At 35.9% G+C, this 15943-nt stretch overlaps 2 protein-coding genes across 2 annotated transcripts in view; one reads left to right on the forward strand and one right to left on the reverse strand.

Annotated features, from left to right (window-relative positions):
* Ctns (lysosomal cystine transporter cystinosin) overlaps window positions 1-2092 on the forward strand; it is a 70137-nt gene extending 68045 nt beyond the window's left edge. The window contains exon 9 of the mRNA XM_075291762.1: window positions 1619-2092. Within this exon, the coding sequence (XP_075147877.1) occupies window positions 1619-1715 (97 nt within the window). The 3' untranslated portion in view covers window positions 1716-2092. The remainder of the gene's footprint in view (window positions 1-1618) is intronic.
* On the reverse strand, window positions 1839-14611 carry LOC142231956 (xanthine dehydrogenase-like). Its single transcript, XM_075302634.1, has 4 exons — window positions 14546-14611; window positions 5136-8891; window positions 4907-5074; window positions 1839-1889 (listed from the first exon to the last, which is right to left on the reverse strand). Exons 1-4 carry the CDS (start codon window positions 14609-14611, stop codon window positions 1839-1841), a joined length of 4041 nt encoding a protein of 1346 aa, XP_075158749.1.
* Window positions 14612-15943: the final 1332 nt, after the last annotated feature.

Raw genomic sequence — 15943 nt, forward strand, 5'->3', positions numbered from 1 at the left:
TGTAAAAACGTACTGAGTACGTATAACCTCGAAAATGTCTCGCTTTACGATAGAGCTGTCATATAAATGGCAACCCTCGTACACTAACAACACTTTAATTTAGTAACTTGGCAAGAATATTTTCGCGATTTAATTCCAATTTCTGGGCGAAATGTAAAAACGTACTGAGTACGTATAACCTCGAAAATGTCTCGCTTTACGATAGAGCTGTCATATAAATGGCAACCCTCGTACACTAACAACACTTTAATTTAGTAACTTGGCGCGGTACAATAGTGACGGTATATAAAGGGAAATATTGGATTTTTTAGATTTTAAGTAATTTATATTGATTAATTGCCAGCTACATATTAGTCGAAATGAACCAACTTAATCGGCGGCGTTACTCGGCAGCTTCATTCTCTGATAATTATCAGCCACCAACTATACCAAATAGTGTCTGAAAATTGGATAGTCAGTGCGCCTCCTATGCAAATTTCATGGAAATGGGATAAAAATTGGGATGCCAAGACGCTCACAACGACAAATCGGGAGATTGGTAAAAGAGGGCTATACCAAAACAGGGACCAATACACATTTGCTTCTAGACCTAAAATACCTCAAGATTTTTAATCTCATGTAAATGGGATAGAAATTGTCTAGACCCTCACAGAAGTCTATATGAGAGCTATATCAAAACATGGGCCTATACACACCTACTCGTGGTCCTAAAATACCTCTAGATTTACAATTTCAGACAAATTGGATAAAAACTACGGTTGCTAGAAGACCAAAACGATGGATTCTCTCCAATCGCTTTCATCAAGGCTGGCGTCAAAGCAAGTGCCACTTGTTATGGAGAAAACGATTCGATAGGAGATCATGGACATACCATCATAGATATTATAATACATAGATGAGCCATGGGTGTCAAACTATGTTTGACAGTTCCGAAGATTAAGAATAAACGAGGAAAATAAGAGCACGCTTACAATCTCTTTCGTTTTCCTTTTTGTAGTTTGCCAATTTTACACAAAATTAGACCGTTTATGATGAACCAGAGGATTTATAAATAAATTAATATATTAAAAGTTCATATTTGAACAAAAAATTGTGACCAAATCTGTGAAAATACGAAATTTAATTTTGAGCAGCATTGCTCTTTACGAACAACACAAAAGAAAATGCACGAAAATTAATATTTGGGACTGACTCTTTATGAAATCAAAATGAAAACGAAATGTCAGAAAATTTATTTTTGGGACTGACACATTTTTTTAAAGAGAATAGTGGATCATATATGTATTATAATGTCTATGCATACCATCAACCACTTCTTCTTGCCCATATTAAAACCCCAACCTATTTTGAAAAACTTCGAACTTGACCACCCTATGGTGGCAAGTACACTTCTACGATTGCGTTTAAGCAGCCGATTTCAGGATATAAATATTTCGTGATAAATAAGTTCAGTGTTTTCTTTTAGACCGGCATAGTTTGGCTATGCAATATCTTCAACAATAAATATCTTAAGTGATTTTTAGTTGGCAACACTAATGTGTTGACTAACAAAATCTATAGCATATTTTTAGGCCAAAGACTGATTGCTCTTATTTGGATACCCCATATTTTTTTACAGGAACAACCAACCTTATGAACCACTGGAAGGCGATAGCAACACAAATATGGAGCAATCCCGGTCACCAGATGAAAATCACACATATAGTGAAGACTAAATTATGAGATTTTATAGAAATGTATTTGATTTTTTATAATAATTTTTAAGTGCACATTGTAATATTGAATTAAAAATTATTCTATTTTGTGGAGCCTCGGGAAGCAATACGCAAATTCCTCATTTATGGGATTACATTCCATGGTGTGTATGTACCGGGGATGGGCTCCTGAATCTGCAAGTATTTAATATAAAGAGATAAACGTATAGTATTATTATTATAATTATTATTTTAGTTATATTTAAATTTGTTTTTAAATGATTATCAAAAATGTACAACATATACAATTTTTATTATACCAAACAATTTGTATTATTTATGATTATAAGGACCAGAAACGTTAAAGGCAATGGCAATAAAATAATGGTTCAACCTTAGTTTCGTTTAAACACCAAAAAGTTTTTCAGAGGATCAAAGGGACCAAATCGAGAAATTAGGATTGTCCCAAGAAAATTAGGATTGTTCGACGCAACCGATATATAAACCAAGCTACCAATTATTTGAAATCCTGATTAATAGGTTATAAGAGATTTATGATCTCTGAAGCCGATATAGAATGATCCTTGGATGGGTTAATGCTAACTCTGGAGTTTATTATCTTAAACCTTCTTCACAAATTGTAACTCAGTCCATATGGAGTCTATGTTAGATAAAAACTGCTGATTAAATATCTAAATAAGTCACTTTAGTACTTGATCGGTATGATATATATGAACCGATATGAACCAATTTTCGCATGGTAATCGGATCGAAAGAGGCTCAGGATGTCAAATCTGGGGATAGGGTTATATGGGGGCTATATAAAATTATGGGCATATAAAGGGTGATACGGTCAAAATTTGGTCAATATAAACTTGACGTATTTCTTTCAATTTTGCATTTAAAACACCTGAACGCCCCTCATTTTGAAGGTGTGTGTGTGTGTAGAATGTTGCTCCTATTTTGGTTTTGGAATTCACTCTTCAGTTGTCAAAATGCCGTCCAAGCAAGAAGAGCAGCGTATCAAAATTTTGCTCGCGCATCGCGAAAATCCGAGCTACTCGCACGCAAAGCTGGCAAAATCGCTAAAAGTTGCCAAATCAACCGTTACAAATGTAATTAAAGTGTTTGGGGAACGTTTGTCGACAGCCAGGAAGTCTGGATCGGGGGGAAATCGAAAACCGGAAGCCGCTGAGACGACAAAGAGAGTTGCCGGTAGTTTCAAGCGAAACCCTAACCTCTCTCCGAGATGCCGCAAATAAGCTGGGTGTATCGTCTACAACCGTGCATCGAGCCAAAAAACGAGCCGGACTATCGACTTACAAGAAGGTAGTGACTCCAAATCGCGATGATAAACAAAATACGATGGCCAAAGCGCGATCCCGGAGGCTGTACACGACGATGCTGACGAAGTTTGACTGCGTGGTAATGGACGACGAAACCTACGTCAAAGCCGACTACAAGCAGCTTCCGGGACAGGAGTTTTGTACGGCAAAAGGAAGGGGAAAGGTACCAGATATTTTCAAGCACATAAAACTGTCAAAGTTCGCAAAGAAATATCTGGTTTGGCAAGCCATCTGCACCTGTGGCTTGAAAAGCAGCATTTTCATAGCTTCCGGGACTGTCAACCAAGAAATTTACGTGAAAGAGTGTTTGAATAAACGACTGCTGCCTTTCCTGAAGAAACACGGTTGTTCCGTACTGTTTTGGCCGGATTTGGCATCTTGCCATTACGGTAAAAAGGCCATGGAGTGCTACGCCGCCAAAAACGTGCAGGTGGTTCCCAAGGACAAGAACCCTCCCAACACGCCAGAGCTCCGCCCAATTGAGAAATACTGGGCTATTGTCAAGCGGAACCTAAAGAAGACCAAAAAAACTGCTAAGGACGAGCAGCAGTTCAAGGCAAACTGGCTTTCTGCGGCGAAGAAGGTAGACAAGGTGACTGTACAAAATCTGATGGCAGGTGTCAAGCGTGAGGCCCGGTAATTCGGATTTGGAAAAGCGAAAGCCTAACTGAATATTTTTCCTGAATTTTATACTAATTGAACTTGAAAAAGAAATTTAATTTGATTTTTTAAATAAACGATTTCACCGATTTACACCCGTTTTCCCTTGACCAAATTTTGACCGTATAACCCTTTATGAACCAATTTAGCCTGGCTGTTTAAGGACGTCTACTTATATCAACCACCAAATCGTGGTCACCACGACTATTCAATTTTTGAACACCTTTTCAAGCATTTGAGGTTGTAATTCAGGACATTGAATATTGGTTTCCAAAGCGTCAATCGTTGCTGGTTTATCCACCTAAGCCAATGACTTCAGGTATCTCCACAAAAAATAGTCGAATGGCATCAAATCACACGAACGCGGAGGACAATTCGCCGGTCTATTTCTCGAAATAATGTTGTCGATGGAATGTCCTTTCAATAAGTCCATTTTTCGCACACAGTATGGCAAGTGAGTGATTTATTAAAAAATTACTCATTAAAAAAATGATTTATTAAAAAACTCATAATGATGGACCGATATGAACCAATTTTTGCCTGGTTTATAAAAAACGTCTAATAATACCACGTACCGGAGAGGATCCGGAAATCACACTTTAGGTGTGGGTTTATATGAGGACCATACCTAAAAGTAGTCCGATATGGCTCATTTGCAATACCATGCGACCTACACCAACAACAACTACTTGCACCAAGTCGATAGCTCGTTCCTTTCGGAAAGCAGCGTGATTTCATCAGACGGACGGACATCACTGTATCGACTCAGAATTTCACCACGACCTAAAATATATATACTTAATCGATATATATTCTGGGTCGTGGTGAAACGGAATGATAAAGTTATAATCAGATCCAATTATACGAAACAAAATCCTTCCTTGGCTGGGCTCGGCAGAGGGATACTTTTGTCAATGTTTTACAGTCAAACTGATTACATTTAATTGGGAGTTATTGTGGTTCATCTTCTCCGTTCTTTCTGAGCTCGAGATCTTGCTCTAATGAATGTCAACAAAGTTCTTCAACGATTATAATGCCAATGATATTTCTGAATAATGTATTCTGCAAAATCTGAATGTCTGCTAAGCTAAAATAGGCTCTATGCTTTAAGAGAAGTTTAATCGACCTAATAAATATTTCTTTCCAACATATATTTCTTTCTTCTGAGGAGTAAAAAACAAAGGTTTAAAATTTCTGTGTCCTTACGTGTTGCGTTAAATTATCCTGGCATGCCATTCGAATTCGAGCAGCTGTTGCTGGTGATTGTAAAATAAAATCTCGGCTAAATCCATTTGATTGACGGGCTGCTGTTATAGCCTCTTTAATGGCAAAAAATACTGAGCTTCCAATAAATAGGGGAGGTTCTCCAACAGCCTACGATAAAAAGAAGAGAAATAATTGAGTACACAAACCCAATATATCAAATTGCTTCTACCTTTGACGAGTAAACTGCCCTTGGATTTTGTGATCCCGTCAGCAAGGTTACATTAAATTCTACCGGAATATCAGAAAAACTGGGTATTTTATACATACCAGGACCTCTGGAATACAATGTACCCTCGGGGGAATATATTAATTCTTCCAGGGTAAATAGGCCATAGCCTTGCATGAATGCACCCTCGATTTGACCAATATCTATGGCTGGATTTAAACTTGAGCCAATATCCATAACAATGTCTGTGCTTAATACTTGATGATCGCCAGTTAAGCAATCAATTTCCACAACACTTACACCAACACCATGGGTGAAATAATTGTATAGCTGAGAATTGGGATTATCCCGGGGATGATAGTCCACGGTATCTAGACTATAATAGCCAGTGGCTGATAGACTTATACTACTCATATAAGCCTTTTGAATCCATTCTTGCCAAGTACCTTTAGGTAATGCTAACTTCACTGGTTCAAGACGTTTATTAAGCTTCTCGCAGGCATTCAATATGGCCATACCATTGAGATCAGCTGACATACTGGCCGCTGTGGGTGAGGTATTGGGAACCTTATCTGTTGCGGTTTCAGATATGTGAACCAAGTCGTAGGGAATTTGTAAGGCCCGAGCACAACATTGGATCATTTTGGTGTGTAAACCTTGACCAATTTCAACTCCTCCATGGGATATTAGAACAGAACCATCTGTGTAAATGTTTATTAAAGCTCCACCCTGATTTAGATGTTTTACTCCAAAGGCTATACCATATTTTGTGGGAACTATGGATATGCCTCTTTTGCGCCATCGATTGTTACGATTGAATTCTGTAATCTCACTCCTCTTTTGGTGATAGTTTGATTGTTGTAGACAATCTTCAAAACATCTGGGTATGGGAAAATCATCCAACAGCTGATTATAGTGAGTTCTATCACCATTTCTGTAGAAATTCATTGTCATTATCTCCAGCAGGTCTTTATCCAAGACTCTGGCCACATCGCGTATCATATGCTCTGCCGCAAACATACCCTGAGGTGAGCCAAATCCTCTAAAGGCTACATTAGTGGGCAAATTGGTTTTACAGACCCATCCTATAGCCTTAATATTCGGTATCTTATAACAATTCTCAATGTGATATATGGCTCTTTCCATAATAGAGAAGGAGAAGTCCATGGACCAACCAGCATTGCTAAAGCATTCTACCAAATAGCCAGTTATTCGACCATCTGATGTAAATGCTATCTTGTATTTAAATAGGAATGGATGTCGACCTCCGGTGAGCATCATATCTTCATCACGATCCAACATACACCTTATGGGCCTCTTCAAACGATAACACGCCAAGGCCACAGGCAAGGCAACCGAGTAGGGCCGTGTCTCCTTACCACCAAATCCTCCACCTAGTCGTTTTACACGACATACAACTTTATTTTCGGGTATAGTCAAAACATGGGCCACCAGCTTTTGTATTTCCGTAGGATGCTGGGTTGAAGATAAAATCTCGATTTCATCAGAGTCCTTGGGAATGGCATAAGAGGCATGCGTCTCCAAATAGAAATGTTCTTGACCTCCCATACGACAAGAGCCCTCATAAATATGATCGGCTTCTTCGAAAGCTTTCTCAACATTTCCCGTTCCAGCTGTCCAAGGATATCCAGGAAAAAACGAATTATTTTCTATGGCCTGTTCAATGGTAATTATGGATGGATTTATATCCTCATAGTCTACCGCGACTTTACGTGCGGCCTCATGAGCTATGGACTTGCTCTCAGCCACTATAGCCCCAATTACTTGTCCTTGACAGTGCACGATTTCAGATGCAAATACCTGCTCATCATAGAATAAAGGACCTACTTGGTTTTCCTTTGACGTTATATCTTTGCTGCAGAAGAAAGCCTGAACTCCAGGCATATTCAAAGCTTTCGATGCGTCTATATTCAAGATTTTGGCATAGGCTTTGGTACTTAAAACCAAAGCCAAGTAGAGTTCATTGGCCATATGGGGTGTATCATCACAATATGTGGCCTCTCCTGAGACTTGTTTAAATGCTGAAGCATGAACTAGGGGCCTCCCTATGGGATCGCATTTGGATTGTGTGGCCACAACTTTCTCAAACAATTGGGCACTTTTCATCACCTGTCTATGAAAGACATCTCCTCCACTAAACTCATCCGTTGATAGAAAATCTTTAGGTAATATTCCTTCCTGCATCAATTGCTGAGTTATCTTCAGATAGGATTTGAAGAATAGACTCACCACTAAAGATCGACGATAAGCTATCATTCCTCCTGGAGTAGAGGCATCTAAAGGTAATTCAGTACAAAGAGTTTCCATAACTCTCTCCATTAAACTGCGATTCCATTTCTGTTTGACCATAATTTCAGAAGAGCGTATTGCCAAAATCGTTGTTGGAGCCATGCCTCCAAAGGCCATGGAAACTTTTTGGACCTGATCAGTTTTACCTTCAAAAGTGACATTGATTGCAGCATTTACTATGGCTATATCATCATCTCGACGTCTTGCTTGTTTAAATGCCACCATATATTGATGAGGTAGAGTTTTGGGAAAATAAATTCCCATGATAATTTCTTCTGGTTCCAAGATGTTCTTACGATATCCGGTAAAGAAGTTTTCATCCATGGTAACTTCACGATATTCAATTTGGTTTTCTTTATACTTGGCCACTTTTAATTTCACCAAACCAGCCATTAATAAAGGATTCATATCAGATATGGGACTTCCAGTCACGATATTACCCCCCAATGAGGCTACACTGCGAATCTGTTTATTAGCGAAATACTGAAGCATATCTACGGAACTCTGGAAAAAACGAACTTGGTAACCGGGTAATTTCGCTATATATTCCCCCAAAATATTTTCAATGTCCAACAAACTGATTGAAGCTCCAAAATAGATGCTGTCTTCATATTCGAAAACCTGCAACATTTCCAATACTTTCCTGGGATCTATCAATATTGGATATAGGAAATGTTTGAATTTCATTTCTATACCAATTTCGGTATTACCAACCACAAGTTTGGCTTGAGGATATTTGGACTTGAGTTTAAGCAATTCTTTCAGGCGCATTGGTCTATACCAAGTAACACGCTCATTTCTAAAAACCAACGATTCTCTATCCCAATTTCCATTTAAATGTAGCTCAGGAGGAAATATAGGCTCCTGACTTGGATCCAATGGTACAAATTCGCTTTTCTCAAATAGTTTATCATCAACCAAGAGTTGACTTTCATCACCATTACATTTTTCCCCATTTACTTTACAGCACTCATTGCCCATGGCACAGCTATACTCTTTGGAAAATGTCTTGTAGCTCTCTAAGATGGGACGATATCCGGTACAGCGACATAAATTACCCTGAAAGCTAATTTCCATATCTCTCATTGAGGGTTGTGGGGAATTTCGGAGAAGTGTATACATAGACATAACAATACCAGGTGTACAAAATCCACACTGACTACCATGGGCCTTAGCTAGCCTTTCTTGGACTGGGTGTAACCGTGTACGAGTACTTCCTATGCCTTCTATGGTTGTTATAGCCAAGCCATGCATAGCACATACGGGTGTTAGACAAGCATTTATTGCCAAGTGTTTGATGAGATTCGTTCGACGATCCAGACGGGACACCATAACGGTACATGCACCGCATCCACCTTCACCGCATCCTAATTTGGTTCCACATAATCGAAGTTTTTCACGTAAATATCTTAGTAATGTACATGTTGGGTCGGGATTAGAATCAGCAATCTGGGAAAAGAAGAATAGAAGGGGAAACTAGGATGAACAAGTATATACGGCCGTAAGTTCGGCCAGGCCGAATCGTATGTACCCTCCACCATGGATTGCGTAGAAACTTCTACGAAAGACTGTCATCCACAATCGAATTACTTGGGTTGTGGTATCTTAAAACTTCTTAACATCGTTTTCTGAATTGTGAGTTAGTTCATACGTGGTATATATTAGACAAAAAAGTTATGTATAGGTAAGTTTACAAATAATTACGAATCGACATGGAAATTGAAATATGGGGGTCGCTTATATGGGGGATATATAGAATTATGAACTTGATATGGACCAATGTTTGTGTGATTGGGGATGCTCAGCAAGCCAAATCGGGGGATCGGTTTATATGGGGGCTATATGTAATTATGGACCGATGTGGATCAATTTTTGCATGGTTGTTAAAGACCATATACTAACACCATGTACCAAATTTCAGCCGGATCGGATCAAATTTGCTTCTCTTAGAGCAATCGCAAGCCAAATTTGGGGGTCCGTTTATATGGGGGCTATTCGTAAAAGTGGACCGATATGGCCCATTTGCAATACCATCCGACCTACATCAATAACAACTACTTGTGCCAAGTTTCAAGTCGATAGCTTGTTTCGTTCGGAAGTTAGCGTGATTTCAACAGACGGACGGACATACTCAGATCGACTCAGAATTTCACCACGACCCAGAATATATATACTTTATGGGGTCTTAGAGCAATATTTCGATGTGTTACAAACGGAATGACAAAGTTAATATACCCCCATCCTATGGGGGAGGGTATAAAAAATAGGTAAATTCTGGACTATACCGTTTTACCCAAATTGCCTGAAATCGGAAATCTTGATGTATTTAAGGATCACAAATAGGTGTGCCGAAAATTGTATGCCACTTTAACCTTTAACCTATGGTTTGGTATAACCATATAGACCGATCTCCCGATTTTACTTCTTGGGCTTGTAGAATCCGAAGTTTCCTGAAATTGGAAATCTAGAGGTATTTTAGGACCCCCATATAGACCGACCTAACGATTTTAGTTCTTGGGCTTTTAGACACCGTAGTTTTTATCCAATTTTCCTGAAATTGGAAATCTAGAGGTATTTTAGGACCACAAATCGGGAGCCACCGTGTTGCAATGGTTAGCATGCCCGCCTGGCATACATAAGATCTTGGGTTCGATCCCTGCTTCGACCAAACACCAAAAAGTTGTTCAGCGGTGGATTATCCCCTCTCAGTAATGCTGGTGACATTTCGAAAGAAAGCTTTCGTTCGATATACAGGAACCGGGCATAAGAAAATATTTTTTCAGTGTATTTTCGAATACAATGCTAAAATGTTCTTATATTTGAATGAAACTATTTTAAATTAGTATTTAATATTTTTTGTTTTCAAATGGGCTATAATTAAGCGGATGGTGTGAACTAGTTGTCCGATTTTAGTCAAAATTAAAATTTTTAAAACTTTTTTCAAGTTTTGAAAAGTCAAATCTCTCAAATGTTTCACGCAAATTTTTCCATTATGGAATAAAACAAAAAAAAAAAATAAAATTCTACTATTTATTTAAAAATATTTTTGAAGCGTTGTTACTTTTGGGTATATTTTTGGTAAAAACCCCTCATTTATAATAACTAAAGGAATGTGTATGAAGGAGGTTTGATCATTTTATTACATTATTTTTATTGTTAACTTTCAATTACAAAATTGTGCAAATTTTGAAAAATTATTTGAATTTTTTTGAATATAAAGTGTTAAAGTTTCAACCCTCTTGACCATATTGATGGCATTTAATACAAAAACAAGTAAGGAAAGTCTAAAGTCGGGCGGGGCCGACTATATTATACCCTGCACCACTTTGTAGAACTAAATTTTCGATGTCATATCACATCCGTCAAATGTGTTTGGTGCTATATATAAAGGTTTGTCCCAAATACATACATTTAAATATCACTCGATTTGGACAGAATTTGATAGACTTTTACAAAATCTATAGACTCAAAATTTAAGTTGGCTAATGCACTAGGCTGGAACACAATTTTAGTAAAAAAATATGAGAAACATTTAAATCTGAAGCAATTTTAAGGAAACTTCGCAAAAGTTTATTTATGATTTATCGCTCGATATATATGTATTAGAAGTTTAGGAAAATTAGAGTAATTTTTACAACTTTTCGACTAAGCAGTGGCGATTTAACAAGGAAAATGTTGGTATTTTGACCATTTTGAATATAAAGTGTTAAAGTTTCAACCCTCTTGACCATATTGATGGCATTTAATACAAAAACAAGTAAGGAAAGTCTAAAGTCGGGCGGGGCCGACTATATTATACCCTGCACCACTTTGTAGAACTAAATTTTCGATGTCATATCACATCCGTCAAATGTGTTTGGTGCTATATATAAAGGTTTGTCCCAAATACATACATTTAAATATCACTCGATTTGAACAGAATTTGATAGACTTTTACAAAATCTATAGACTCAAAATTTAAGTTGGCTAATGCACTAGGCTGGAACACAATTTTAGTAAAAAAATATGAGAAACATTTAAATCTGAAGCAATTTTAAGGAAACTTCGCAAAAGTTTATTTATGATTTATCGCTCGATATATATGTATTAGAAGTTTAGGAAAATTAGAGTAATTTTTATAACTTTTCGACTAAGCAGTGGCGATTTAACAAGGAAAATGTTGGTATTTTGACCATTTTTGTCGAAATCAGAAAAATATATATGGGAGCTATATCTAAATCAGAACCGATTTCAACCAAATTTGGCACGCATAGCAACAATGCTAATTCTACTCCCTGTGCAAATTTTTAACTAAATCAGAGTTGAAAATTGGCCTCTGTGGTCATACGAGTGTAAATCGGGCGAAAGCTATATATGGGAGATTGTCATTTACGAAAATTGCAAGTTATTCAAAATAAAATTTTGAAAATGATGTGTAATCTGCCTTTCGACTACTCTACCTCTCAATTACATTTGAATTACAATCTCTCTTTTGTTAAAGACAAAATAAAAAATATCACTGATAATTTCTATGCTAGATGCTCACAATCTTCGTATGCACATATACGTTGTATTTCTTCATAAGTACCAACTTTTTACTCTTTTGACACTACTTTATGGAAGATTCACGGGGTTTTTTCCTTCATTAATATTCCCCGTTTCATTTGTTATTTAGATACCATAAATTATTCAAAGTTAACAAATTATGTTTAAGTTGAAAAGTTGTGTTATATAACTGAACTCTTAAAATATAATTATTAAATTATTGTGTAAAATGAATTTATTCAAACAATAAAAATAGTAAAAAAAACAAGGAAAATGTTGGTATTTTGACAATTTTTGTCGAAATCAGAAAAATATATATGGGAGCTATATCTAAATCTGAACCGATTTCAATCAAATTTGGCACACATGACTATATTACTAATTGTACTCCTAGTGCAAAATTTCAACCAAATTGGGCCAAAACTCTGGCTTCTAGGGTATATAAGTTCATATCGGGCGAAAAATATATATGGAAGCTATATCTAAATCTGAACCGATTTCAATTAAATTTTGCACACATGACTATACTACCAATTGTACTCCTTGTGCAAAGTTTCAAGCTAATCGGGGTAAAACTTTGGCTTCTGGGTCCATATAAGTGCATATCGGGCGAAAGATATGTATGGGAGCTATATCTAAATCTGAATCGATTTCAACTAAATTTGGCACGCATAGCTACAATGCCAAATCTACTTCCTGTGCAAAATTTCAACCAAATTGGGCCAAAACTCTGGCTGTTAGGACCATATTAGTCCATATCGGGCGAAAGATATATATGGGAGCTATATCTAAATCTGAACCGATTTCAATTAAATTTTGCACACTTGACTATACTATTAATTGTACTCCTAGTGGAAAATTTCAACCAAATTCGGCAAAAAATGTGGCTTCTGGGGCCATATAAGTCCATATTGGGCGAAAGATATATATGGGAGCTATATCTAAATCTGAACCGATTTCAATCAAATTTTGCACACTTGACTATACGACTAAGTGTTATGTTTGTACAAAATTTCAAGCAAACCGGTATAAAACTATGGCTGCTGGGTCCATATAAGTGCATATCGGGCGAAAGATATATATGAGAGCTATATCTAAATCTGAACCGATTTCTTCCAAAATCAATAGGGTTCTATTCTGACCCAAATTAGGTGCCAAATTTGAAGGCGATTTGACTTAAATTGCGACCTAGACTTTGATCACAAAAATGTGTTCACAGACAGACGGACGGACGGACAGACGGACATGGTTATATCGACTCAGGGACCCACCCTGAGCATTATTGCCAAAGACACCATGTGTCTATCTCGTCTCCTTCTGGGTGTTACAAACATATGCACTAACTTATAATACCCTGTTCCACAGTGTGGCGCAGGGTATAATGATATCTCCAATTTTTATTTTTTGTTAACTTTCAAATTGAAATATATAATTTTGATCATTTTCTATTTGTTCTAATTCTATCATTGTTTTTTGATTTTGCATCTTGTTTGCACCTTGGGACTTGTACTAAAAACTTGTCTCGATTTAGTTTTATTTCGTTTAAAATTTGAAAATTCTGATGATTTTTAAAAATTTACCTTATGTTTTAAACAATTAGACAAATCGATAAATTTTCGTTGAAGGAGTTTAGTCCTTAGAGTTAGAAAATTTTGAAATTGTAATAAAACTGAAACTTAAATTTGGTTTTTCGTTTATTTTGGTTCTAAAGGCCGGTACTATGTTTGATTTTCGCGTTGAAATTTTCACGGTTACTTTCTCCAAATAGTTCGATTCAAAGCAAATAATTTAACTCAATCTATACACACTTTCTTTTTCATTTACACTGAAAAAAATATTTACGTGATATTAAAGATTACGCAACCTAAATTTTAGGATGCGAAATTTACAAAATATTAAGGACAAATTTCTTTAAAATAATGAAAATTTAATTAAAATAAAGTTTATAATCTTTGCTTCAAAATTTTTTTTCATTAAATTTAGAACACAAATTTTGTAAATTTTCCTCCCTCCGTTAAAGTTGCATGTCTTCGAACTAAGGCTAATTTTTCTTAAAGTAATGAAACACATTTTTGATTTAAAGAAATTGTCCTTAAATTAACTGACATATTGAAACTTTCGATTTAAGATAAAAACGTTTCAAATATAGGCTAAGACTTATTTTGAGGATTTAGGGTCTTTGGCTTAAAGTTTTTTTTGGAATTAAGAAAACATTTGTTACTTGGAAGTATCCGTTATAATCTAGATTTTTAAACTAGAATTGGTTTGTACGTGAGTTCCTTTATTAAAAAACCGCGAAAAGAGAATGAACGAATGAAATAATTTTATTGGTCATAGATTTAAAGCCAGATAGGTCGCCTAAAAATTCTTTATTTTAAAGAAGCCGGAATCAATACCAAAATCCTTAAGGGAAGATCAAAATCTTTGGAAAATAATGTGATTTTCACCTTGAAAACCGAATATAGTACCGGACTAATAGTAAGAAACCATTCCGAACTAGAGGCGTCTTTCAATCTTCAATGACTTAAAGCACATCAATACCTGTCACCAAAATAAAGATATTCATAAATTGATCATACCTTTTTTCCATTTACGAAAAATATGAGTGTTGATGAGTTTGGCATTTTATTGACACAGCAATCCATTGTAGTATATATTTTTTGTTTCAAATATGGACTGACGTAGGGTTAAAAAGCACATCCATATGTAATTAAAAATTTCAAAGATTTCCAAACATACAAAGGAATACAAATATTTTGATATATATTTCAATTGGGTAAATAAACTGATTAATTCACATTTCCTTTACATATAAAAACAGATATAAAGATGGCCTATTTCCCGAGTCTGTAGTAGAAATATTCCAAGTGTACTTCCAATTGGAAGTCTGTATTGAATGGCCTCAATTTACTAACTAATGGTATCATAGTAGGACCTTACTATTTAAATCACTTTATAGTGATAGTCTATTTTGAGATATTATATTAACCCTTGTCGTGCGGATTGATGTGTTCTAAAACACTAAGAATAGTTATTCTTTTGGAATTTTTGAGATACACATACATTTTACATGAAATTTGCAGGATGGTCTCGCGACAAAACTCAGGTACTTCACTTTTCCCACACAAAAATCATCTTTAAAATCAATCATCGAATTCAAAAACGATTTCAATAATATCGAAGATTTATTTCCAATTTTTAACAATAAATTGACCTATAGAATTTTCTTTATTTTTGTATGTTAAGGACAAGAAGTCTTTGACCTCATGATAAAATATTTTCTTAGTACTTTAAAGGGTTACAACGATGCCAAAATTTTCTTCAAATGGAGATAAGATGAAATAATGTGGAACAGTTATTTTTTGATGATGAAAAATACATTAAATTGAAAACAAGTTCATCTAATTTTAACTATCTATTAACTTTATCTATTCTACTAACTATTTTCTCCAATATTGTGATAATGGTGTTTATGTTTTTGTATATATAGCGAGTAGAAAAAATAGTTTGAGACTTTCTCAAACTCTCATTTCTCGTTGTTTCAAGATTTGCAAACCGTACAAAAGCGAGATGTCAAATGCCAAAAATAATTTGATTTCGACCATAGTACAGACGTAGTATAAAATATTAATCGTCTCGAAAGCAAATGCTGATTTGATTTGGCTATGCCCGAATAATCGTCTGTCCATCCAAATATTGCGTGTGCAAATTACAGATCCATACACTGAAGAATATATTGTCGTGAGGCCAAAGATTTCATGTCCTTAAAATACGAATGCGATTTTTGCTTAGCATATAAGATGTATTTCATTAATTTTGTATACCCTCCATCATAGGATGGGGGTATATTAACTTTGTCATTCCGTTTGTAACACATCGAAATATTGCTCTAAGACCCCATAAAGTATATATATTCTGGGTCGTGGTGAAATTCTGAGTCGATCTAAGCATGTCCGTCCGTCCGTCCGTCCGTCTGT

The sequence above is a fragment of the Haematobia irritans genome, chromosome 1, assembly GCF_050003625.1.
Source record: "Haematobia irritans isolate KBUSLIRL chromosome 1, ASM5000362v1, whole genome shotgun sequence".
NCBI classification, from domain to species: Eukaryota; Metazoa; Arthropoda; class Insecta; order Diptera; family Muscidae; genus Haematobia; species Haematobia irritans.